Below are 25,823 nucleotides of genomic sequence, written 5' to 3' on the forward strand. Positions count from 1 at the left end.
CTGATCTACTCTACTGTCCAGCCGTTTACCTCTTTCTCCCTGTACCTCTTCAAAGCATGGATTGCCTGAGTCATTCATGTCTTCTGGGAAGAAATGATGCCTGGAACTGTCTAATCAATTCCTAGCCTGAAAGAGGGAGGAGAGAGGAGTGCTTCCTAAGCCATCTCAAGGCAGAAATGGTTGCATTTGTCTGGTAATGACACTTTCATGGGCCTTGGGAACTTCATACAGGAGATAATTTAAATTTTTCAGATGTCAAGGTCCTATTCCTAATGGGACTGTGAGCTCCTGACAGCATGGCCCGTGACCGAAAGTTTATGACAGCTAAGTTCCTGTACAATCCTCACATTTCTAAAGATTCCAGAGAGAATTTATTGACTGAGGAAGGAATATACCTGATAAGTCTAAAAGATTAGATTTTGAATACATAACAAAATATATATATGTATATTTTTATATCAATTCTTCTATGGTAGGGTAGGTGAACTTTGGTCTATTTAGAAGACTTAAAGGTGTTTCAGATTGATTTGTTTTGGGGTGACTTGATGCATGTTTCAAATTTATTTTTATTTGTTTTGGGCTCACAGTGCTTGAGGGCTGCTCCTGGTCAGTTCTTGAGGGTTGATTCAGGTGTTGCTTGGGAGACCTTGTGTGGTGTTGAGCATCTGCCCAGGGCCTTTTGCCTGAATGCAGGTGCTCAGCCCACTGAATAATCTTTCTAGCCTCTCCTACCTCTGGCCCATTTTAGATTTTTTATGCTTAAGATCACATATTAGTGACCTTATATCTTTTATTCTTAAACACATATATTCTTTTAATAGTCATATAATGTGGGGTCCAAGATATTTTTTCTTGGAAAGAAGAGTCAAGACCCAGTTTGAATTTTTTTTGATTGATTGTGTATATTAAAGAAAACAAATTCTGTTTTAATGTCAGGGCCTTAGCTTGGCAAATATTTCAGGGTCAAAGGCTGTGGGCAGATTCCTGACCTGGCTTTCAGTCATCCGACTCATTGTCCCAATGGCCATAACCATCCCCCTCCTCCTGCTCTTCCGCATTCTCATTTTCAAAAGAAGCCTCTTCCTCTTCTTCTTCCCGTATGATCTTCATCAGTTCCAGGAAGCTGGGAGGGGAGCCCTGGTCTTTCATTTCCCTAAGCCTGCACCAAAGAACTTCACTAAGGCTTGCCCCGGCCATGACTTGTTCCAAGCGAACCTGATCTGCAATATTCCTGGGAATAGCCCGTTTCTCCACCGCTTTCCGGAGCAGCGTTTCCAACCGTAACACGTAGGCGGAGACTTTCTCTCCTTCCTCCTGATAGGTCTTCAGATACTTCACCTGGGAGGTTCTGCGGCTCTCCAGGCTTCCAAACACTTGCTTAAATGCCTCCAAACAGTCCTCCACACCTATGGATGGATCGTCTGCCTGCACTATGTGCATGAGGTCCAAGGCAGGACCACGCAGACTCTCCATCAGCCACCTTTTCTTTTCTGCCTCTGCTACAGGCCACTCTCTAACTATCTCAGTGGCCTGTTCCAGCCAGACTTCAAAGGGCTCTTCCTCGGGGCCAGGCACAGTGCTCCCCGAGAACACTCTCAGTTTTCGGTACCTCATGGGGAGCAGAGGCTGAGGGGCATGCGCTATCACCTGTCCCACCAACTGGGCCAATAACTCTGGTGACACAGGAGGCACCGCAGCTGGAGACACTCCTTCATACCCAAGGACCCGGAACATCCCTGAGACGGTCTGTCCCTCTTTTTCTAGAAAGAGGTTCAGTCTTTCCAGAAATTCCATGTCCTGGTTAGGGGTCTTAAAGACCACTTTCCAAACCCCCCCTTTCCCCTGCACCTCAGTGGGAATCAGGGCTACGTCAGTATCTTCCAGTAGCTCTAATAAGACGGCATAGGTATTCTCCTGCTTCCTGAATATTTTGCCAAGCAGCTTGTAACTGCCCAGAGATTGTAAAGTTTCCTCGAAAACCTCCTGAATCTCAGCTTCCTCACAGTCCACCGGGATCCCCGTGACCATCAGAGATTTCTGATCGTCGACGTTCATGATCCTGCACCAGTCCTCCAGCAGTGCCACGGCCATCCTCCCGAGGCTTTCCCTCCCTCTAACCTTATGGGCAACAATTCACTAGAGGCGCAGATGGGCACGTGTAAGGATGGAGACTACGCCGGGTGAGCACCTAAGCTTAAAGCCCACCAGTGAATGGGGTTAGGTCAAGTCACTACAACAAAGTCTCAGAGTCTTCCAGGCCAACACCTGGAGTTGCCCCGTGGCAAGAACTCAGCGCTTCCCTTCAGTCTCAAGGTGTGTAGACAATGCCTTGGGGACAGCACCACGGCCTGTGGCTGCTGTTTTTCTCACTGAATGAGCAGCTGTGCTATGCTGATGAACCGTCAAGCAAGGCGGACGCACCTTCAGGAGCTGCTTTCACCAGTCTCGGATCCCGCTCGTCGCTTCTCTCTAGACACTGGGAAAACACCTTCTACTCTGGCACCGGAACTCCTGGAGAGAAGTCTCACAGCAGAGTGGCTTGGACTCCTAGGGAAACAATGGTCATTTTTACCACAGAGTCCTCTCCTGCCCACCGAGTCACTCATTTGGGAGGGGAATGGGTGAATGACTGGGGGCGCTGTCTCACAGGATATCTTGCTCCATCAGATCCCCTCTTGGCTTCCAGGCACACTTTCTTCTCTCAGGGCCCCTCCTCCTGCAATATGACTTCTCTACCATTTATGCATCAGACTTAGTGATGTCTGTTAGAGACCCCACGAGGGACAGCCTCTTTCCCAAGGAAGAATGAAATCAAGACATGGAGCGAGGTACCTGGATTATGGTTCTAAAATGTTCCCCGAGAATGAAGGAGCTTACTTTTGCAGATTCTTGTAGAGAAACGTGTCACCCAACTTCACAATGGCCGCTCAAGGTCTTAGCTCCAGCCAAGTCAACTGCCCTGTTACACATAAATAATAGTGTATTTTTATGACTTGAAAATATCCAGTGACAAACCACCAATTCACAGTTTAAAAAATGACTCACAATTTTAATCTACTAAACAATGTTGAGTTGCTTCACTTCTTTGATTCAAAAGCCCATTCGAAATGAAATATTTTAAGCCATTTAATAATAATGTTATACAAATGTAAACTTAATAACATAACAGTACAGGCATAACAACTATGGGGTATGGTAATGAAATATTGTACAGGACTAAGTATGTTAGAATAGTGAATTGATTCTCTTTTGTCACTTCTACTCAGGACTTGCAAAGGCACATCTAAGTTTTTCTTTTGCTACAAATGGGACTTTCATCATCGCCTTTGAACTTGAAGGGGTCATTGGAGGAAAAAGGAGAGGAAGCACCTCTAGGAAGAGCTTGAGGAAGAATTCCTAGAATGTCCTAATAACTGTTAAGGAGTATATGTTATGGGCCTGTGTGTGGGTGTCATACGTTTGAGTGAGGTCCATGTGCCACAGACGCTGCTCCCACTGCAGAATAGTCCCCTAATATTTGTACAAGATGTTCGGGGCCAGGAGGGAGATGCTGAATCACACGCTGAGCTAGCAGTCCTAGTGACCACTCCAGCCCACACAGGAGGCAGTCCTTTCTGAGAAGTGGAATATCTCCCCCATCCCCTTTTAATATTTAGAGGAAAACGAGATGAAAAAGGCATCAAATGAAAAAGGCTCAGCAAGAAACCTCTCTAAGGTCTACAGAATTGGGGGTAGGTTATTTGGGGTGGCTCTTCCTCCAAAGAAAATCCCAAATGCAATCTGACCTTCAGCTAAAACTACTGGCAACAGTGTATCATGTCCTCGATACACAGCGGGGGCTAGGGATGGAAATATTTGGGGATGGCAAGTGTGCAGAAATCCTGTATTTTCTCACATAAAGACAAGCTGGAAAGAAGAAACTTTTTTAGTTTTCACCCTGGAAAGTGATGCTGATGATTTAGCATAAAACTGGAGCAAAAAATAGAAGGAACTCACGTGGACAAAGGGCTTTCCCCCCCCTTTTTTGGGCTACACCCGGCTGTACTCTGGGATTACTTCTGGCTCCGTGCTCGCAGGAACAAATGGGGTACTGAGGATTAAACCCAGATGGCTGTGTGCGAGGCAAATGCCCCACCCACTGTACTACCTCTCCATCCTTAAGAACTTTACAGGCTGTGAAGCACATCCGGTGCTCAGACCGAAAGCCTGTGGCCGCCATCCACCAGCTGAGTAGCCTAGTCCTCCCCTTCCGCCTCTCATCTGGGGTTCCCTCCCCTCCTCTTGGGTGGGTTCGCCTCCCAACTGTGACGGGCTGTCTCAAATCTCAAACCGTTCATCAAACTACAACTCAAGATCTAAGGCTGGGAGTCTGGTACCCGCATTTGCCCCTTCCGGGGTGGAAGGGCGGACAATGGGCCCGAGTGATTGGTCGCACTGCCCAGAGCCAGAAAGAGCCCAGACGAAACCCACCCTGCTTTCTGAGCATGCTCAGAGCTCCCCCTCCAGCGGCCTAAGGATCCGCTTCATTTCTGCGGGATTCGGCCACACTTTGGGATGGATGGGGAAAGGTTTGTGAGTCGTCAGCGGGAGCCTCCGACATGGGCAAAGAACGTCGGGTGGGAGTTCGCCGGAAAGACCCCTCGAAGATGAGATGACCCAAGTCAATCTGCCTCCTGGTAGCCCACCCACCGGCCGAGTCCCCACAAATCCATTTTCTGCTTGGCCTTACACGGTCCAAGGCGCCCGGTCACATCCAGCACCCCACCTCCAAGCCCCGCAAGGCAGTCGCGTTGCCAAGGCTCCCCCATCCCCCCGCAGGCGGCTCCCGGGGACCCGGGAAACCCCGCGCTTCTGGCGCAGTGCGCAACAGGGGCGGGGGAGGGACGCAGCGAGGAGGGCGCCCATGCACCCCACGGAGCTGAAAAAGTGGGGGAGTGGGTTTCAACTTGCTGTTTCTTCGCCCACCTCTGCTTTCTATTTATTTACATATATTTGGGAGGTGGGGAGAAGACACCAAATCCAGATAGTCTAATGCGCCCCCCCGGGGTTTGGCTCCTTCACTAGGCCGCAGCTCAGGTCTGCACCATCTCCGGCGGGGAGTAGTAAGTCGAGGCCAGGAGCTGGAATTAGCAGGCGGCTCTGCACGCACAGCGGACCCCTGGTATTCTCTAGCCCACCCTCCCTGTGCGTGTGCTATTCCCCTTTGCACATCTGCCGGTCCAGCTGTGCGCCCCCGCTCCTCCCTCATCACCGCACACCGGGGAGGTCCCTCTCGCCTCCCACCGAGGCCCGGTGGGGTGGACTGAAGCTCTGGTGCCCCGCGCCCCGTCTGGCCTGCACCTGTCCGCGAGGCGTGCCCGATCATCGCCCCCATCCTCAGTGTCCTGTCCGTCCCCGGCTCCCCGCGCCTTCCCGAGCATCGCCCCCCACCACGGGAGGGGGGGAGGAGGGAGCCCTCCGACCCCCAGACCCCCTCCGCAATGCGGCTGGGAGAGGGCCGGCCGGCGGGGGGTCCGGGGACCGCGCCCGGGGGGTCTCGGGGTTTCGGACTCACCGAGGCGCCCGCCGCGCGTCCGTGCGCTCGCCCGGGGTCCGACCGCTTCACTTCCGGAGCGCGGGGCCGCCCGCCGCCCCCTCCCCGCGCTGCAGGCGGCGCCTCCCAGCGCCCGCCCGCCCGCCGCTGCCCGCCACTGGCCGCCTCCCGGGCTCGCGCCGCCGCAGCCCAGACCCAACTTTGCAGCGCGGCGGAGCTCGCGGCGCGGGGCGTGGGCTGGGCGGGGAGGTGGGGGGGAAGCGGGGTCAGGGGGAGGGCCCGTGAGGGGTGGGGAGCCGGCTCGCCCCCCGCCTTCCTTTCTGTGCACCTTGCGGTAGGCAGAGCGCGTTGGCCGCGGCAGCAGCCGAGGGTTTGTGCACACGAGACCGCCAGGCTTAGGGGGTCCGCGGGCGGACGGACGGACGGACGGGCAGACGGACGGACGGAGAGGACCCTCCGCACCATGGCCGAGAGGAAGGCGTCCGGGAAGGCGACCGAGGACGAAGAGGTCCCTGCCTTTTTTAAAAACCTGGGCTCGGGCAGCCCCAAACCCCGGCAGAAATTCTGTGGCATGTTCTGCCCGGTGGAAGGGTCCTCGGAGAACAAGACCATCGACTTCGACTCGCTGTCGGTGGGCCGGGGCTCGGGGCAGGTGGTGGCTCAGCAGCGGGACGTCGCCCACTTGGGCCCCGACCCGCAGCCGCCCTACTCGCGCCAGGGCCGGCGGGAGCCATCTGTTGAATCGGGTCGCAAGGTGGAGATCCGGCGGGCCTCGGGCAAGGAAGCCCTGCAGAACATCTACGACCAGGTGGGTCTGGGGGCGGGGGCTGGGGAGTGGGGGTCCCCGCGTGCCCGCTGTCCCGCCCCGCCTCGAATACTGCCTCCCGCAGCTGCACACGCACCCCGCCCTTCCCGCCTCTTCCCTGCGCCCGGCGCGTTGCGGCTGGGGCTGGGCGGTGGGAGGCTGTGTGCGCCCCTCCCCGGGCCTGGGCACGGGGTGTTGGGGGGTGGGCGCGGGTATAGGAGGGGCCCCAGTCGGGCAGGGTGCGGTGGGGATGGGCTGCGGATCGGTTCTCGAGTCCTCCGGGCGGCATCGGAGGGCAGCGGGGCCCGGGTGCCCCACCCTTTTTCCTCTCCACGCTGGAGCCCGGAGCGCGCCGTGGAGGGTCGGCCTCGAGGGACCCGGGGGCTCCCCCGGGGGTCGGGCGGCTGCTGGGGGCTCCGACGGCGGCTCTCGGCCGCGCCCTGTGCACGCCGCACCACGCCTCCTCGAGCGCCCTCCCCCCGCACCCCACCCCACACTCGGGGGCGAGCGCCCAGGCCAGCACCATGGTCAGCGCCTCCCTGGACCGCCCGGGAGCATCTCGCCAACCCTCCACTGCTGGCAGTCGGCGCGGGCGGCGTGAGAAGACCGAGAGGCGGTGGAGACGCCCGGGAAACCCAGACGCTCCCCTATAGCCCAGGTGGAGAACAAAGTTCCTCTAAGTACCGCAAGCCAGGGCTTCCCGGAGCGAGCGCTCCCCTCGCCGTTATTGGGGAGGCGCTTTGGAGAGGGGGACCCAGCGCATGGTTAACGTTCAGAGGGAGGAAAGGAAGGGAATAGACCGTCAAAGACAGAAAGCCCTGTGCCTTACAGCAGGGAAACAAAGGAGGCCAATTTGGTAATCCCAGACAGCAGAAAATGCCAGCTCTGACAAATAGCAAGTGTGCGTTTTAAGTGCAATGATTTCTCACACCACATTTTTTTCTTCAATCAGGGTGACCTTCATTCCCCCAGCCATTATTTCTTCACGGACGAGTTACAGTGTGAAATGTTTTAACACTTGTTTTCTCTTTCTTGCCCACGTGCTTTGGTGAACATATCAGTCAGTGGCTGGTTGCATGTTGAAGGCCCATTGTTTGCTGGGCCTTGTGGAGCTGGAGGAAGGTTAGCTATAAAAAAAAGTCCAAGGTGATTTCTTCTTTAAGGGGCTTCCAGAGTAGTAGGGAGTGGTCTCTACATCTTTACTAAGTGATTTCACAAATGCTTATCTGCACTCAGCTCCTGCATGGACAGTGGACTGTTAAGCATGGCTAAAACATGTAACTATTTCTTGAAGTGGCATAGTGGTTTCCAGATGTAGACTTTCATGTGATCAACTGTAAGAGAGACTGCAGTCATTTTCTGATAGGGGCTCCTAATGACTTAATTCATCCTCCTCCTTGGCTTCTGATTTATTCATAGAGGGTGGCATCAGCTATAATATTTCATTCTCATTCAAGCAGAAGAATCCTAATACAAAAACTCACCTTTATTTCAAGTGATCAGACATTCGGAGTAAAATTTTCTAATAACGCAGCATCCTGAAAGCTGAATGTAAAATACTTCCATATATGAATACATATTGGGTGAGGGCCAAAACCATATCGCATCATAGTTATGTGAGGAGCCTCATCTTCAGCAAGTTGTACAAGCACTTCTAATGTGAGCAGTGAGGTGCCTGGACATTAAGGATGAGATTTACAAATAAGTCATTCAGATGGCAGAGATTGAGGATGCATTCCTATAACGATGGAGCAAATCACAATTTACATCTGAAAGATAAATTTTCACTGGGTTGAAGGGCATCACCTTTCTTGACACTTAGATATTTGTTCATCAGAGCTTTTTAAAAAGTATTCCCCACATTTAATAGAAATTCCTAAATTGTAAATATAGGACTCATGGAAGGAGAGATTTGAAGAGGAACTACCCATCCAAAACCCTTGGCAAGTTTGACCTTAACAAATCCAGGTTTATTTCAGTGGGTTACTAGTGGTGGTTCTTTCTCAAGCCCTTTCTACATTTATTTCCAAATTTAAGTTTTAAATCTTGCCTTATCACAGAAGGGGTGTTGTTTGGAATTTTTCTCTCAGTCATAAGAGAATTTCAGTTCTTATAGAGTATGAATATTTTCTTTTATAGAAGAGAGAATAGGAATTTGGGTGTATATGTATATAGTAATAGTAATTTCCAAAACCACAGTTGAGGGACTGGAGTGATAGCACAGTGGGTAAGCCTTGTATGCGGCCCGACCCGGGATAGATTCCCAGCATCCCATATGGTCCCCTAAGCATGGCAAGGAGTAATTCCTGAGTGCATGAACCAGGAGTAAGCCCCGTGCATCGCTGGGTGTGACCCAAAAAGCAAAAAAAAAAAAGCAAAAAAATAAACAAAACCACAGTTGACGCATCATTCTGACTGCATTGAGTAGCCATGACATAGCTAATAACTAATAAATGGGATGACTGCCAGCATCTCAGTATTACATTTGGGAACCTGAAGCATAGGTGTGGGAGAGACAAGAGGGGTGGATCCTGGCTCCTTAACACTTCCTCCAAAACTTTATTCCCTTGGTATTCAAAGGGGATTGGTTTTAGTAGCTCTGGTTAGGAGGGGCCTCATGAAAGTACAGAAAGGATGCATTATTGACTTTATTCTCTCATATATAAGACTACTGGGACTTCAGCCTTCACCCTTGCTTCTGAGAATCTCCTCTGTTCCTTCTGAGTTATGAGTTAACCAACCCACCTATTTCTCTAGGGAAACGGACCTGAGCATCCATCCCCAAAGGATTTCAGGTAGTTTTCTCAGCAGAAAACATGCTGCTGACTAGAGAAGTAGGGTAATGATTTTCCACCTCTCTAGGGAAGTGTCAATAGTCATGTTAATACAATAAGTCTGTAAAATGCTTTCTCTTTTTATTTGTAACTTTTTAAATTTAATGAAAGAACCATGATTTACAAAGTTGTTGATAGTTGAGTTTTGGGGATGTAGCTTCTCAACACCAATCACACCACCCATGTCAGCCTTCCGCCACCAGTGTTCCCATATTCCTATCCCCACCCTCAACCCCTACCGGTCACCTTGACAGGCACATTACAGAGTTCTGGTGGTTGCATCTTAGATCTTATGTTTTCAGTATTGAGTCTGTGTTTGGATAGACAGCTATACATTCTCCCACATCACATCTAACAGAAGCCTCAACCCTTGTTTGCCCATTACTTTTCTCTTCCTCTTTCTCCCCCACCCCTACTCCAGCTTGTGTTCTTTCCTTCTCTCTTCTTCTGCCCTCTAAATGCTGAGGCCAAGGGTGATCCCGGCTGTAAAACACTTTCTGACATTCCCATCTGTTCATTGATCCCCATCTCCACTCCCCAAGTTTCTTCTTCCCCAAGCTGGTGCTCAATTTCTCTGCTGTATTCTTACTATTCGATAGTATCTCCAGCCTATTTTGATGGTAAGGGCCCTTACGTATTTTCCCCTCTAAAAGTAGCTAGTTCTGAAATCATTCTCTTCCCCTTTGTCTACTCATTTCCCATTTAAAAAAGTCCCTTCTTTGTATTAATCTTAACTAGAGAGAAATCCCAGTGACTGAAATCATCCAACTCTTATGTGACTAACTAGTACATTTATTGTCCTCAGAGATATTTATATGATTATAGACTAGTCTGTTCAACAAAATGACTGTCTAGTTAACAGGACGTATGGTAGAACTTTGGCTGGAAGCCTACATAAGGGCATCTGGAAGGTTGTGTTGTTTCAAAAGAGAAGACAAATATCAACATCTGGATGTTCAAGATTCCCAAAACTTAAAACTCATCCAGACTCTGATAGAAAGGGATGCTTATAAATGAAAAGAAAATACTGACAACTCATAATTATTGGTCATGCTCGACTTCCCAAATAGTTATTGAATCATTAACATAACTAGTTAGATTTTTTTAAGAGTTCATTATAGTAATTGGAGCACATGTCTCATCTGTGCACTGCCCTGAGCTTTGTTCCTGTCCCTTCATGGCCCCTGTTGTTATCAGTTGAGCACACAAATGCCAGGCTCTCACACTAGGTCAAGCATCACCGGGGAGTGGCCCCTGGGACAACTGAGTACTTCTGAGTACTCTGTTTTTAAAAAAAAGTTAATGGTGACCGGAGAGATAGTACAGAGTATAAGGCATTGCCTTGCTCTTGGCTAATTCTTGTTTGAACCATCAGGAGTGACCCTGAGTGCAGAGGCAGGGGTAAGCCCTGAGCAACTCTGGGAGTGCCTCAAAAAAAAAAAGGAAAAGAAAAGTTAATTGTAGTGAAACATGCAACATAAAATGTGCTGTTTGAGGGCAGGGGAGAGAGTTCAAAGGGCTAGTGGCTAGTGTACAGGTCAGTATGCCCTGAGAACACACAAGAACAACCCCTGACACGGTACCTGGAGTGGACTCTGAGCACTGTGGGTGTGGTTCGAAGACACACCCAAACAAACCAAAACATTTGCCATGTAAAACCATGGAAGTGATATCAGATACTTTAATATTGTGCAGCAGACCTCTTTCTTCTTAAAACACTGATGCGCAACCAGAACTCTTTCTTCTTAAAAAACTGAAACCCTGAACCCATGAACCCATTCCTCACCTCCCTCCAGGTTTTACAAGTCACTGTTCTACTTTCTGTCTATCAATTTGACTATTCTAGCCATCTCACACTAGTGAAATCTGACATATTTGTCATTTTGTGACTCGAAGATTTCATTAAGCATAAGTTCAACCATGCTGTAGAATGTGGCGTTATTTCTTTCCTTCTTAAGGTAAAATAATATGTCTATAATCAGTTGAATTTGAATAAGTTATTGATGACTGGAAAAAGTAGTTGCTCAGTGGCTATATCTGCAGTGAATTCATTGTGGGTAGTAAAGTTTGTGTTTGGGATGAGATAGACTTCCCCATCCTGGTGCATAAGGCTTGAATAGAAGAAGACCCTAAGTTCTGAATATCCTAATCTTCCTGCTTGGTGGCTCAGAGATGGGTAGAGTTGCTGTCACGAACTCCCAAGGGCAACATCTTGCCCTGAAACATAATCACAAATTGGGCAACTTTCTTCCCTTGGTAAGGACAAACCAGATATTCTTTTTTTTTTCTTTTTGGGTCACACCCAGCATTGCACAGGGGTTACTCCTGGTTTATGCACTCAGGAATTACTCCTGGCAGTGCTTGGGGGACCATATGGGATGCTGGGAATCAAACCCGGGTCGGCCACATGGAAGGCAAACGCCCTACCTGCTGTGCTATCCCTTCATCTCCCAAAGCAGATATTCTTATGGATTCATTCTTTCTCTTCTTTGTAAAGAAAGGAAAGGGCAGGGCAGGGGACCAGAGGGAACCGAAGGGAAGGGAAGGTAACAACACCTTATGGATTCGAATGTGTACTACCATTGAATGTCAAACATAATGAAAGTCCTAATGATTAATCACTTTTTCTGAGATGGAAAAAGTAGTCCCCAGAGAAAGTGTTTCTCATCATGGGGCTCAGACGTTAGTGCTAGATTTAGGTGAAGGTTTTTCACTGCCCAGAAGAACCACTGTTATCTGAGAAAAGCCTTATTACTTGTGTAATATTGTATAACTATAGGGTGCACATTTATATTATAAACCCTACATTTTAGGTAGAATATATTTGAAAACTTGCCACAACATCTTTTCCAGATATTGCTATTTTATACATACATTTATTTCTGATATAGGCATTCTTTTTTGATAAAAAGACACTGAAGCTTAGTAATATTTATGGATCTCTCCTAACGTCTTGCTATTTAATGAGCATATGAATGGCCTTTTCTGTAACCTAGTCCTTTATTTCTTCCAACACACAATTCTGTCAATTCCAAAAGGGTTGAGATTTATTTATTTATTTTTTTATATCTTCAATTTACAACTTTATTTTTTTTTATCTTTGTGTTTATTTTTTTTTAGTGAAACACCATGAAGTACACTTATAGACTTATAAATTTTTGTGCTTGGGTTTCAGTTATACAATGATCAAGTACCCATCCCTCCACCAGTGCCCATCCTCCCCCACCACGGGTCCTAGCATCCCTCCCACCCCCCATCCCCCCCCCCCCGTCCCACCCTGCCGCTGTGGCAGGGCATTCCCCCCTGTTCTCTCTCTCTTCTTTTGGGTACTGTGTTTTGCCAGAGAGGCATTGAGTGGCAATCATGTTTGGTCTATAGACTACTTTTAGCATGTCTCTCCCACCCTGGGAGGGTCTTCACAACACCCTTTATTTGGTGCTCTCTTCTCTATCTGAGCTTCCTTCTCACCTAGCACATGTGGCTGGCCTTCAAGTCATGGAGCAAAATTCCTGGTACTAATCTGAGCCCTTCCTGGGTGTTAGTCTCCCGTTTTGTTGCTTTATGTTCCCCATATGAATGCAATCTTTCTGTGTCTATCCCGCTCTTTCTGACTCATTTCGCTTAACATGATACTTTCCATGTAGTACCACTTGTATGTAAATTTCATAACTTCATCTTTTCTAACAGCTACATAGTACTCCATTGTGTAAATGTACCAAAGTTTCTTTAACCAGTCATCTGTTCTCGGGCACTCAGGTTTTTTCCAGATTCTGGCTATTGTAAAGAGTGCTGCAATGAACAAACAATTGCAGATGTCACTTCGACTATACCTTTTTGCCTCTCTGGGATATATTCCCAGGAGTGCTATAGCTGGGTCAAATGGGAGATCGAATTCTAATTTTTTGAGAATCGTCCATACTGTTTTCCAAAAGGGTTGGACCAGCCTGCATTCCCACCAGCAGTGAAGGAGGGTCCCTTTCTTGCCACATCCGCGCTAGCACCTGTTGCTTTTGTTCTTGTGGATGTGGGCCAGTCTCTGTGGTGTGAAATGATATATCATTGTTGTTTTGATCTGCATCTCTCTGATGATTAGTGATGTAGAGCATTTTCTCATGTGCCTTTTTGCCATTCAGATTTCTTCTTTGCGAAAGTTTCTGTTCATTTCCTCGCCCCATTTTTTGATGGGGTTGGGTGATTTCTTCTTGTGTAGTTTAACCAGTACCTTGTATATCCTTGAAATCAACCCCTTGTCGGATGTGTATTTGGTGAATATTCTTTCCCATTCTGTAGGCTGTCTTTGTATTTTGGTCACTGTTTCTTTTGAGGTGCAGAAGCTTCTTAGTTTAAGATAGTCCCATTTGTCTATCTCTGTTTTCACTTGCTCGGCCAGTGGCATGACATCTTTGAAGATACCACTAACTTCAATATCGTGGAGAGTTTTGCCAACTTTGTCTTCAATAAACATTATGGATTCCGGTCTGATGTTGAGGTCATAAATCCATTTCGATCTTACTTTTGTGCATGGCGTTAGGCAGAGATCTGAGCCCACTTTTTTGCATGTAGCCGTCCAGTTTTGCCAGCACAATTTATTAAAGAGGCTTTCCCTGCTCCATTTCACTTTTCTTGCCCCCTTATCGAAGATTAGATGATTATATGTTTGGGAGGAGATGTCAGTATATTCAACTCTATTCCACTGGTCTGCAACTCTGCCTTTGTTCCAGTACCATGCTGTTTTGATTATTACTGCTTTGTAGTAGAGCTTGAAGTTAGGTAGGCTGATTCCTCCCATTTTCTTTTTCCCAAGAATTGCTTTAGCTATTCGTGGGGGCTTATTGTTCCATATAAATTTCAGGAGTGTTTGCTCCATTTCTTTGAAGAATGTCGTGGGTATCCTTATAGGGATTGCATTGAATTTGTACAGTGCCTTGGGAAGTATTGCCATTTTGACAATGTTGATTCTCCCCATCCATGAACAGGGGATATTTTTCCATTTCCTCGTGTCCTCTTTTATTTCCCGAAGTAGCGTTTTGTAGTTTTCTTTGTACAGATCAAAAGGGTTGAGATTTAGACATAAATGTTCTAGCACCAATCCCATTACCAGTGTCAACTTCCCTTCCTTCTACCCATGTTCTCAAGTTTCCTCCTATCTTCCAGCCTGCCACCTTGACAGGTACCTTTTTTTTTTTTTTTGGTAAGACATCATCTTTATTTATTCACTTATTTTTTTTATTGAATCACTGTAAGATAGACCCTTCCAAAGCTGTTCATTATTGGGTTTCAGTCATACAGTGTTCCAACACCCATCCCTCCACCAGGGTACATTTCCCAGCTCTGATTTCCCAAGGTTCCCTCCCATCACCCCACCCCCATGTTTCTCTCTCTCTCTCTCTCCCTCTCTCCCTACCCCCCTCTTTCCCCTCCTCTCCCCCCTTTCCAGGCACATCTTAAAGTTTGTTTGGATCTCATGTTTTCAGTGTCGACTTTGTGGTTTGGATATAAAGCAATACCATTCCACTGCATTTACTTCCCTTTCTCATCTTCTTTTTCGCCTATTCTGGACTTTTCACATGAACAGGAAAATTCAACCTGTGGTCTATGGTGTCTGGATTCTCGGGCTTAACATGCTTTCGAGATTTATCCACTTTTGTAGTGCTGTCACATCCTCACGCCCCCACCTTAAAAAAAAACACTAGATACCAATTTATTGTCCCTCTCACTCCCCCCACCCCTTCACTCACTGACAGACATTTGAGTTGTTTCCACTTTAGGGTGCTGATAGTAATGCCATTGTTAATATTCTTTTGAAGAGTGGAAAATAGAATAGGGGTCAAAACACTTGCTTGAATGCACCCCATGCCTTACCCCAATATAGGTTCTTAAACGTATGTTTTTGGTTCTCTGAGGGAGAGCCTAGGAGAGGAATTGCTAGATCCCATGGTAGTTCTATGTCTTGTGCTGGAGAAGCTGCAAATTGTTTTCACACAATGGCTGCACTGTTGACCTTCCCATCAACACACTAGCTGTTCAGTTTCTGCACACCCTCTGTGACACATGCTCATTTTCACCTCCTGCCATTTGGATTATAGTTATTTGAGTGAGTGTGAAGTAGCATCCAATGCAGTATAGAAGAGTATTTCTATAACGACTAATGATTCTATTGAGCATCACTCATGTTCTCATTCACAGTATGTCTTCTTATTATTTTGCCATGCCCTGTGATGCTCAGGGGTTACTCCTGGCTCTGTGTTCAGAAATCACTCCTGGCAGTGCTTGAGGTACCATGTAGGATACCAGAGATCGAACCCAGGTTGACTGCATGCAAGGCAAATGCCCTACCTGCTGTATTATCTCTCAAACCCCTGTATGTCTTTTTGAAGGAATGGTTTTGCCTGTTTTAAGACAGTTGTTTTTCCTCTTTGAATTTCAGGAGTTCTTTATATATTCTGGATACAAATTCTTTACAAAATGTAAGATTTGCATGTATTTTTTTCTCATCCTGTGGGTGGTCTTTTCACTTTCTTGATCATGTCCTTAGATACACAAAAGTTTTTCATTTCAATGAGGTTCATTTTTTCTATCTTCTCCTTTATTGTTTGTGCTTTGATGTTATCTTATCCTTGGCTGTTCTCAGAACTGCTAGATCAATTGAAATCTTCAGGAGAAGTTTCAGGGCTTCATTTCCTAGAATTATACTCATGTAACTAAATGCTCTTACTGTATGAGAGCTTTGAGATTTACCTAGATTTGTGATAGCATAATATTCTCAAATGTTTTGTGTTTTACGTAAGTCTGTTCTATCTCATTCTGTCCACATAAAGAAAATTTCTTCATGTGTATGTATTCGTATGTATCTTATTTATGTGTATATATATTTTATGAAGTGGAAAACTTTTTTTTTCTAAAATAGTAATGTGCAATGCAGGGATGGTGCTGAAGGCAGTGACTAAAAAGTTGAAGTTAGAAAAAATAAATTTAAGAAACATGTTTTAAATTACACTTTGTCTTTTTTTTATAAAAATGACATGACGTAAGTACCATGTTTATTGTAGATAAAGCTAATGATAAAATTTAAGACAATTATTGAAAATCTTATTATCCACAAGTAACTTTTGATAGCATTTTGTTGTACTATTTTGCAGCCTTAATAGTCCCACCATAAATGAATGTTATTTGTATTGTTATTTGCTGGTATTCCAGAAACAACTGAAAATTATAGCTCTTAAAACTATTTCCAAAAATATAGAGATGTCATGCAGTTTCCTGATTTTTGTGCTGTCTTATTAATGTATTCTTATTTTTGACCATTGATGTGTAAAATATATTTAAATGCTTCCATTTAATATCATTTGTTACACATTTTTGCTAGTTTGCATCTAGTTTTTATGGACTTGAATTTTTTTCTGTCTAAATTTATATTCTACATAGTTAAATCATTTCATGTCTTCTGGTGCATATTCTGCCTATCAAAAATATTCTTTATATTTTCTTCTAACACTTTTCTGTGTTTTATGTTAACTTACATTTAAATTTGACAACTAATTTTTGTCTATAATTTGAAGGTACAACTTAATTTTGCAAATACTGAATTATCCTAATAGAATTTGTTGTGTAATTAATGGTTTCGATATTTTTTGTTTATTCAACTTTGTATGCATGTCCAAATATGATTTGTGGCTTCCTTATTTATTTCATTGATCTGCCTTACTAATCCTATGGTAGTTCAATACCGTTATAATTATTGTATATTTTTAATACCTTTACTTCTCTTTTGTTCCCACTATTCAATTTTATTTCCCATCAATGATATGTTGAATCAAAGAAATAATAATTTTACTAAATTTATATTAAATTTATATATTATAAGAAATATTTGTTTTTATCATAGTAAGCCACTTACCAAAGTTTACACCATGTTCTACCATTTTTTTCAGGTATTTTATTTTTTCCTTTGAAATATTAGGTTGCATTTACTTTCAGATAGTTTGTTGGTAATGTGAAAGGGAAATTTATCCATTATAATTTGTAGTTTTTCCTCCTAGGAGTCTCATGAGCCTTATATGAATTAATAATAGATTATTGAACACTCTCCTAGTGCTAATAGCCTTCAGTTGCTTTTCTTTGTGGCAGTTTTATCTATAAGAAAAGATATTAATGTTAAAAATGATACATTTAGTATTCAATGCTTTGTTCACAATTTTTGGTGACCTTAGAGATAAAATCTATACTGCTGGACTTTTTGTTTATTTATGTAAATAGACCACACTTCTTCCTGGGTATATAAGATTATGCTAACATTGGTAGTGAAGATGACTAGAAAAATTCAGCTGCAAAAGTTGGTCTCATTAAATGTCCTCTCCACCTAGTAACAAAATTAGCAAAAATAAAATTCCCAGGAAGGACTGACTTTACTTCCTTATCCCAAATCTCTGCATAAACAGTAAACTGTGGAATCACTGCGTTGTTGTGTTTGTCCTTGCTTACCAGTCGTATAACAGAAAAGATATAATTCCAATGTTTTTTTTTTTTTAATGTAGGAGTATTGCTATTTATTCAGCCACGGTTAGGCTGATTGAATTGGGCATGAACTCCACTAATTATAATGTTATTGTTGAAATAACTTTCAAAAGGGTTAGGGTATTTTTAGTCACATTCTTTTCGGGGTACACTCAGATTTATCATGTGGGGTTCAGGAAATAAGTGCTCCCCCATGGAATTATGCAGGTTTCAAATAAATGGAGTAATGTAGAGATACTTTTTTTTTTTTTTGCTTTTTGGGTCACACACGGCAATGCTCAGGGGTTACTCCTGGCTTGCACTCAGGAATTACTCCTGGCGGTGCTCAGGGGACCATATGGGATGCTGGGAATCAAACCCATGTCGGTCGTCTGCAAGGCCTACCCACTGTGCTATCTCTCCAGCCCTGTAGAGATACTCTAAAGACTTCTCAGCTCTATAGGACTCTGAACTGTTCTAGAGCCTTCTGTTATTTAGTATTATGGCCATTTGACTTTTGCCCTTTTCGCCTGCATTTCAGTTAGGTCAGAATATGCATTTTTATGAGAAAACAATTCCAGTGTTGTGTTTTTTCTTTTCAACACCCAGCGATGCTCAGGGGTTACTCCTGGTTCTGCACTCAGGTATCACTCCTGGTGGTGCTCAGGGAGCTATATAGGATGCCAGGGATTGAACCCAGGTCAGCCGCATGCAAGGCAAATGCCCTACCCGCTGTACTATCATTCCAGTCCTCCAGTGTTGTGTTTTACATTTGATTCTTGAGGCTTCCTTGAATATCACCAGAAGATTAATGTGTAGATTAGGATAAAGTTTTACTATGTTGTAGAGGTTTTTAAAAATTACTATTGTGCCATATGATAGATTTGGACAAATAACCTATTTTTAAATTAGGCCTTCCTTGTTCGAAAAGAGCCCCTCAGAATAGAGAATTCAGGAGTTCTTGTGAGGACCAAGAGGAGTGATGTGTGTAAGTTTGCCTAAAGCAAGGGCTCAGCTACTTTAGCTGTAAAAATTGTCAGATGAGTTGGAGGTGGATGTGCCATTTGATGACGTCATTAGCAAAGCTCTGGAAGTATTATATGGGTGCACCAAGGCCAAAAGCATTTATTTTCTTTTAATTTATGGCCCTAAGTTACATATTGTCGTGCAGCCTTTTCCAGTACAAAGACAAGTGCTCCACATTTTCTTTCTCCTTTCCATTAAAATTCTTTTGGGGGGAGTGAAGAGAGTAGTTTTCAGAAGTTCTGGCCACCACTTCCTGAGGTACTCAGCTACCCAGACCGGAGGGTTCAGTTCCCAGCTTGCCTGAGGATGTGGTGCTGGAGATCACCAAGGCTAAACCCAGCAGCACTTGGGGGCGGGCATGTGGTCCTGGGAATCAATTCAGGTCCCTGTGCAAGCAAGCAGGGCTGGCGTTCCTGACCTCTTTGACTTATCTCCCTGGCTCCTCCACTCAAACACCGTACAGTTGCCCCAGCCACGTTATCCTGTGATTTACCACCAAGTAAATGTGGCCCTGCCGCGTTTCCACTCCCCTCTGCTCACAGCAGAGGAAAGGCACCTTCTCCGCTATAGCGTCTGCTCTAACTTTCTACCTCTGCAAGTCCCCTGCCCCGTTACAGGATGATTTCTTCAGCATTAGACATTCTTTAACATATCCACTACAAACAGCAATGACAATAAAACTCATACAATCCTCTTTTGATCCCACAGTCTGCTTTAGATCTTACTTTTTTTTCAAAGAATATAAAGAAATTTATTTTAAAACAATTCCTTGATGTCCATATAAGTCTGCCATTCATTAAAGACAAAAAGCAAAATCTGCATAAGAATAAGATGGATGTATTCATTATTCATCAAGATTTAAGTCTTGAAGTATCATTTCATATTGCAGCAATCTTCAAAGTTTTCAGAGTTGACTGAAATTTTGATTCTATAATCATTAGTCCTGAGCGCATTGTTTTGCATAAATACTTACAACAACATGGCAGTAATATGTTTAGAACATTTCAGAAATAACTGAAAATTCTGTCTTAATACTCAAGTCAAAATTCATTTATTATTTAGAAAATTCAAGTTATAAACAATTGTCACTTGATAACCATAAATTCTGCTTGAACTTTTAATGGTAGATGACTGGCATATCATATTTTAACTGAGCATGGTTCATGAACCAAAACTTAGGTTTTTGGAATCAAAATTTGAAGGAAAGTATTTCTGAAACTGTGTCTCCAGGCACTTTAGATGATTGATTTTAACTCTTACAACGAAATCTTGGGGGATGTTATTTCCAAGTATAAGGTTATCTGTAGCAGTTAACATTTCAAAACAAAAAAGAACATTTTTCATCTTATCCTTCAGAGGACAGAGAGAAGAAGGTAAGGCAGATCTTACCTTTTGATTCCTCTTATTTTTTTTGGCAGTGGGTATGGGGGTGTGGGGACACACACTTGACAGTACTAAGGGCTTACTCCTGGTTCTGTGCTCTGGGGTCATTCCTGACAATGCTTGGGGAACCCTGGGAAGTACTGGGGATTGAACCAGCGTCTGCCACATGAAAGGCAAATGTCCTGTACAATCTGGCTCTCGATTTATATTCTTAACAAACTTTTCTGAAAATTTACCTGTATTTTGTTTTAATTTCTTCATTTCTTGTGTACTGTTTGTAAAAATGAACATTATATACATCATATAGTAGTATATTATTAAACATAGAGATAAAGCTAAAGTTTACTTTTTTTTTTTTTTGCTTTTTGGGGTCACACCCGGCGATGCACAGGGGTTACTCCTGGCTCATGCACTCAGGAATTATTCCTGACGTGGTGCTCAGAGGACCATATGGGATGCTGGGAATTGAACCCAGGAATTGAACCCAAGTCGGCCATGTGCAAGGCAAACGCCCTACCCTCTATGCTATTGTGCCAGCCCCTAAAGTACACTTTGATCCTTTGCCCCATCCTTGCTCCTCCCCAACCAGAGATAATCAGATTTAGTCATTCTTGTGTGTTCTTTAATTCTTTCTTTTTAAAAAAATGTTTGGGTCACACCTGGCAATGCTCAGGGGTTACTCTTGACTCTGCACTCAGGAATAACTCTTGGTGGTACACAGGGGACCATATGGGATGCTGGTGATCGAACCCAGGTTGGCTGCATGCAAGACGAACCCTCTACCTGCTGTGCTATCTATCCAGCCCCGCTTGTATATCCTTTCAGCCCCTTTTCTGAAAATTTACTTTTGTGTATGATCTTGGAAAATGTGTAGTATTATCTGTGTATATGTGTTTTACTTAATTATACAACTTTGTATCAGTAACTAAGTTCCTTATGACCATACCCTGCTGTGTTCAGGGCTTACACCTGGCTCTGTGCTAAGGGATCACTCCTGGTGGTGCTCAGGAAACCATGTGTGGTACCAGGGTTGACTCAGATTCAGCTGTGTGAAATCACTAGATGATCTCTCCAGCCCCAATACATTCACACTACTATATATATATATATATATATATATATATATATATATATATATTACATATAATATATATATTACTGCTATCAATTTGGGGGCCACACTCAGCAGTGATGGGGGCTCTTTCTGGCTCTGTGTCAGGAATAGCCCTTGACAGTGCTCAGGGCACCTCATGCAGTGCCAGGATTTGAACAAGGCTCAGCCAAAGTGGCTGCACGCAGGGCAAGTGCCTTGACTCCTGTACGGTCTCTCTGACTCTCCAGCCCAATCTTGACCATGTTTTTTCCTGTGAAGACATTGGTTCTTCTCTTTTGGGTTTGTGAAAATTGTTTTCATTGTTCTAGATGCCCATAATCACTTTTCTACCTCTCCCGATGGGGCTTCTATCTTTGATTAACTTGGCAGGTCATGGTATCACCCATGTAGTGGATTCTGCAATCCTTTCCTGCTACTCTCCTACTCTGTAACCCTGTGGTCTATGCCCAGGCCCTCTGTGGGACTGGTAAAGGAAAAGATATGGCCAGCAGATGGTAGTAGCAGACAACCAATCCCATTTGGGTGGTACATGGCTAGGTTGCTGGTGACAGAGGTAGGGGCTACCACCCAGAAGGCAAGGGAACTTCCTGAGGAGAGGAACTTAGAACACCTGAGGGTTAGAACTTACGTGTCTTGGTTATGTTGTGTAGTATTAGGTGATGGGCAGCTGCAGGACCACAGTTTCACGAGGATTCCCATTTCTTCACATCTTTTTTTTTTTTTTTTGAGAGGAGTCATTCTTAGAAGATGAGGTAATAGTGCATTATGGCTTTGATTTGTAGTTCCCTGGTGATTAGAATGTTGAGTACCTTTTCAGGTTACCGTTGGCTATTCATATTAAATTGAATTATTTGTCTTATTGTTTTCATTATTGAGTTATATGAGCTCCATATATATATATATCAAATGGATTGGCCATGTGCAAGGCAATCTATACTATCATGTGGCCTGTGGATATATATTTCTTTCTTAGTATATATATATGGGATAGTAACCACTTATTAGATGGATGTTTGTTTATAATTATCTTCTTTTGTTCTATAGGTTGCCTTTTGTTTTTGTTGGGTTTTGGGCCACACCCAGTGGTGCTCAGGGCTTTCTAATGACTCTGCGCTCAGTTCAGGGATCACTCCTGGCAGACTTGGGGGAGCATTTAGGGTGCTGGGGATCAAATGGATTGGCCATGTTCAAGGCAAGCTATACTATCATGTGGCCTTTTGATTGCCTTTTCATTTTGTTGATTTTTTTCCTGCATAGAAACATTTTAGATATAGTTATACAAAGTTAGATAAAGTTATATAAAGAGATTTTTTACTTTTCTCTTTTATGACTTTGGAGTTATATTAGAATATTATTGTCAAGACATCAAAAGGACATTTGTACTTAATTTTTTTTCTAGGATTTTTACAGTTTCAAGTCAATTTTGTTTTTGTTTTGATTTTAGGCCACACCTGGAAGTACTTACTCCTGACTCTTTGCTCAAGTATCACTCTTAGTGGGGCTGGGGAACCTTATGTGTGCCAGAGATCAAACCTGGGTGAGCTATGTGCAAAGCAAGTGCCCTACTCACTGAACCATCTCTCCAGCCTCCACATTTAAATATTTAAACCATATTAAAATACTTTTTTTCGGTGTAAGATAGTTTAGTCCTTCTGTATATGGTTGTCTAGTTTACCCAACACCATTTAAGAAAGTATCCCTTCCTTCCTTCCTTCCTTCCTTCCTTCCTTCCTTCCTTCCTTCCTTCCTTCCTTCCTTCCTTCTCCTTCCTTTATCTCTTTCTCCCTTCCTTCCCCTTCCTTCCTTCCTTCCTTCCTTCCTTCCTTCCTTCCTTCCTTCTTTCTTTCTTTCTTTCTTTCTTTCTTTTTCTTTTGAGGTGGAAAGTAATACATTTTATTCCTTGATTTTAAGGTCCTGCTTTTAAGGAGAAGCTAGCAAACTTTCCTGAGCAAGAAAGCAGTATGGAACTTAGCAGGAGCTATAGCCAAAATAGTCACCCCCAAAGTTGCTTGCTTCCCAGGACCACCACATGCTTTTCTTCACTGTGCTGATCGATTATTTCCTTCTCATTTTCCATGAAGTATCCATTTTCATTGTATAATGTTTATTTATCAGGGCCAGAGCAATAGTACAGTCGGTAGGGTATTTGTCTTGCACACAGCTGACCTGGGTTTGATCCCTGTCATTCCATATGGTCTCCTGAACACCGCCAGGTATAGTTCCTGAGTGCAGAGCCAGGAGTAATCCTTGAGCATTGATGGGTGTGACCCAAAAAAAGCAATAAAGAAAGAAAGAAAGAAAGAAAGAAAGAAAGAAAGAAAAAACAAAATAATCTTTATTTCTCTGTGAAATATTAGTTGACCTTGCACGAGAGGGTTTATTTCTAGACTTTGTCTTGCTGCACTGATTTATTGTCTGTTTTTAGCCCAGTATTATACAGTTTTGATTACAGTAGATAGCAGCTGTAAGATAGTTTGAATGTTTGAAATCAGAAACTGTGACATCTAGTTTAAAATTATTTTTATTGAGTTATAATTGACATGTAACATTCAGGTTGGCAACATAATGATCTTTAATTTGCTTATATTGTGAAATGATCCCAATGCTAATCTAGTTATCTATCACCATACATACATATTTCCTTCCCTGAGAAATTTTAAGTCTAACTTTTTTAGCAACTTTTAAGTATAAAATGCATTATTATTAGCTATAGCAGTTGTAAATTATATCCCATGAGCTATTATATTTTATAACAGAAAGTTGGTATATTTTGATCCCCTTCATCCATTTTGCCAGCCTTTCTAAAAGACGTCTTGTGACCACCAATCTGTTCTCTGTATCTATTATTTTTGTTGTTATTGTTGTTTGCTTTTTATTTTTTAGCTATCATATGTAAATCATATTTATTATGTAGTATTTTTTGTCATCTATCTGACTTAATGTCTCTTAGCATAATGTTCTTAGGGTTCTCCCTTGTTGTCACAGACTGCATGCTTTCTTTCTTTTCTATGAATAATATTACAATGTGTTTCTCTGTATATACAGCTATAGCATATATTTTTCTTAGTCATTTATCAATGGATAGATCTTTAGGTTCCTTCCATGTCTTGATTCTTTTTTTTTTGGTAAATGATTGTATTACAATTATATAATATTGTAAGTAAAGTGATATTGTAAATAATTGGTAATGAATATGGGCGCACATATTTTTTGAGTTAGTTTTTATTTATTTAGGATAAATACCTACAAGTAGAATTGCTGAATATTAAGGTAGTTTTTTTTGAGTAACCACCATACTGTTTACAGTAATGGCTGGACCAATTTATATATCATTAACAGTTTATAATGGTTTTCTTCCCCCATATTCTCACCAACATTTGCTACTTTTTATCTTTTTTTATGATAGCCATTTTACAGATTATACCAAATTTTTGAAATATGCTAGGTATTTTATTTATATTAGCAACACATCTTAACTTGAATTAGCTACATTTCTAGTGGTCAGTAGTCACCCATGGCCAGTGGAAGCTGTATTGGACAGCATAGCTTCAATGTGACACTTCTGTTGTCCACATCATCCTCTCCATCACGTTTCTGTTTACTTAACACTAGCTGCAATTATGGTGCTCAGGGGAGTTAGAGGCTTGCAGAACCAGACCAATGTAATTCAGTTCCTAGATTCACTATTATTCTGCTGCATAAAAGAGTTAATTAACATCTCTATGTCTTGGTCTCTGTATTTATTGATCTAACATATCAATAATCCCTATTTTAGATTGTTATGCAGATATCAAGTACTTAAAACAGTGCCTGGTATATGAGAATCTATAAAAAATGACAGCTGTTCTTATTTACTTGCTTATAATTGCTCTTCCTCTGCTAGATTAGAAACTTGTCTTTTTGTGGGGAAGGCCTGGGTCATATCTTGTGGTTCTTAGGGCTTAATCCTGACCCTGTGTGCAGTAGTCACTTCTAGTGATGCTCAGGGCACTCTCTATGGTGGTGTGGATCAAACTGGGTTCACCATGTGCACGGTAGCACTGTAGCACTTGGCATTTCCCCATTGTTCATGGATTTGCTCAAGCGGGCACCAGTAATATCTCCATTGTGAGACTTGTTACTGTTTTTTTTTTTTGCTTTTGGGGTCACAGCTGGAGATGCACAGGGGTAACTCCTGGCTCATGCACTCAGGAATTACTCCTGGCGGTGCTCAGGGGACCATATGGGATGCTGGGAATTGAACCCGGGTCAGCCTCGTGCAAGGTGAATGCCCCACCCACTGTACTATTGCTCCAGCCCCAACTTGTTACTGTTTTTGGCATATATATTTGTCAAATATGCCACGGAGAGCTTGCCAGGCTCTGCTGTGCAGGTGGGATACTTTCGGTAGCTTGCCAGGCTTTCCTAGAGGGACGGAGGAATCGAACCCGGTGGGCCACATGCAAGGCAAAAATGCCCTACCCGCTGTGCTATTGCTCTAGCCCCGCCTTAAATCCTTAGCTTTCTCTCTCTCTCTAGATTTTAAAAATCTTGCTTGGAAAAGTTATGTCTCTTCTAACTTGTCAATATTCTGTGTCTGGAACATAGATGTGCTTGACATGCCTTTGGTGGCTAAAGAATGAAGATTTGGACAGT

General features: G+C 43.6%; 2 protein-coding genes and 1 long non-coding RNA gene across 3 annotated transcripts in view; 1 reads left to right on the top strand and 2 right to left on the bottom strand.

Annotated features, from left to right (window-relative positions):
• Positions 1-954: 954 nt before the first annotated feature.
• Positions 955-2,189, bottom strand: PNMA2 (PNMA family member 2). The gene has a single exon (XM_056119125.1). It carries the CDS (start codon positions 2,089-2,091, stop codon positions 997-999), a length of 1,095 nt encoding a protein of 364 aa, XP_055975100.1. The 5' UTR covers positions 2,092-2,189; the 3' UTR covers positions 955-996.
• Positions 2,190-2,291: 102 nt separating this feature from the next.
• LOC130028358 (uncharacterized) lies at positions 2,292-5,606 on the bottom strand. Its single transcript, XR_008793170.1, has 3 exons — positions 5,555-5,606; positions 2,878-2,959; positions 2,292-2,547 (listed from the first exon to the last, which is right to left on the bottom strand). It is a non-coding gene; the product is annotated as an uncharacterized LOC130028358 (long non-coding RNA).
• A 371-nt stretch (positions 5,607-5,977) lies between these two features.
• The window catches only part of DPYSL2 (dihydropyrimidinase like 2), a 141,713-nt gene continuing 121,867 nt past the window's right edge, over positions 5,978-25,823 (top strand). Inside the window, exon 1 of the mRNA XM_056119123.1 lies at positions 5,978-6,341. Within this exon, the coding sequence (XP_055975098.1) occupies positions 5,997-6,341 (345 nt within the window). The 5' untranslated portion in view covers positions 5,978-5,996. The remainder of the gene's footprint in view (positions 6,342-25,823) is intronic.

The sequence above is a fragment of the Sorex fumeus genome, unplaced genomic scaffold (assembly GCF_029834395.1).
Source record: "Sorex fumeus unplaced genomic scaffold, SorFum_2.1 ptg000039l, whole genome shotgun sequence".
Classification (NCBI taxonomy): Eukaryota; Metazoa; Chordata; class Mammalia; order Eulipotyphla; family Soricidae; genus Sorex; species Sorex fumeus.

Coding starts and splice junctions, on each gene's coding strand:
- PNMA2 (XM_056119125.1), bottom strand. CDS start 2,091: ATGGCCGTGGCACTGCTGGAGGACTGGTGCAGGATCATGAACGTCGAC.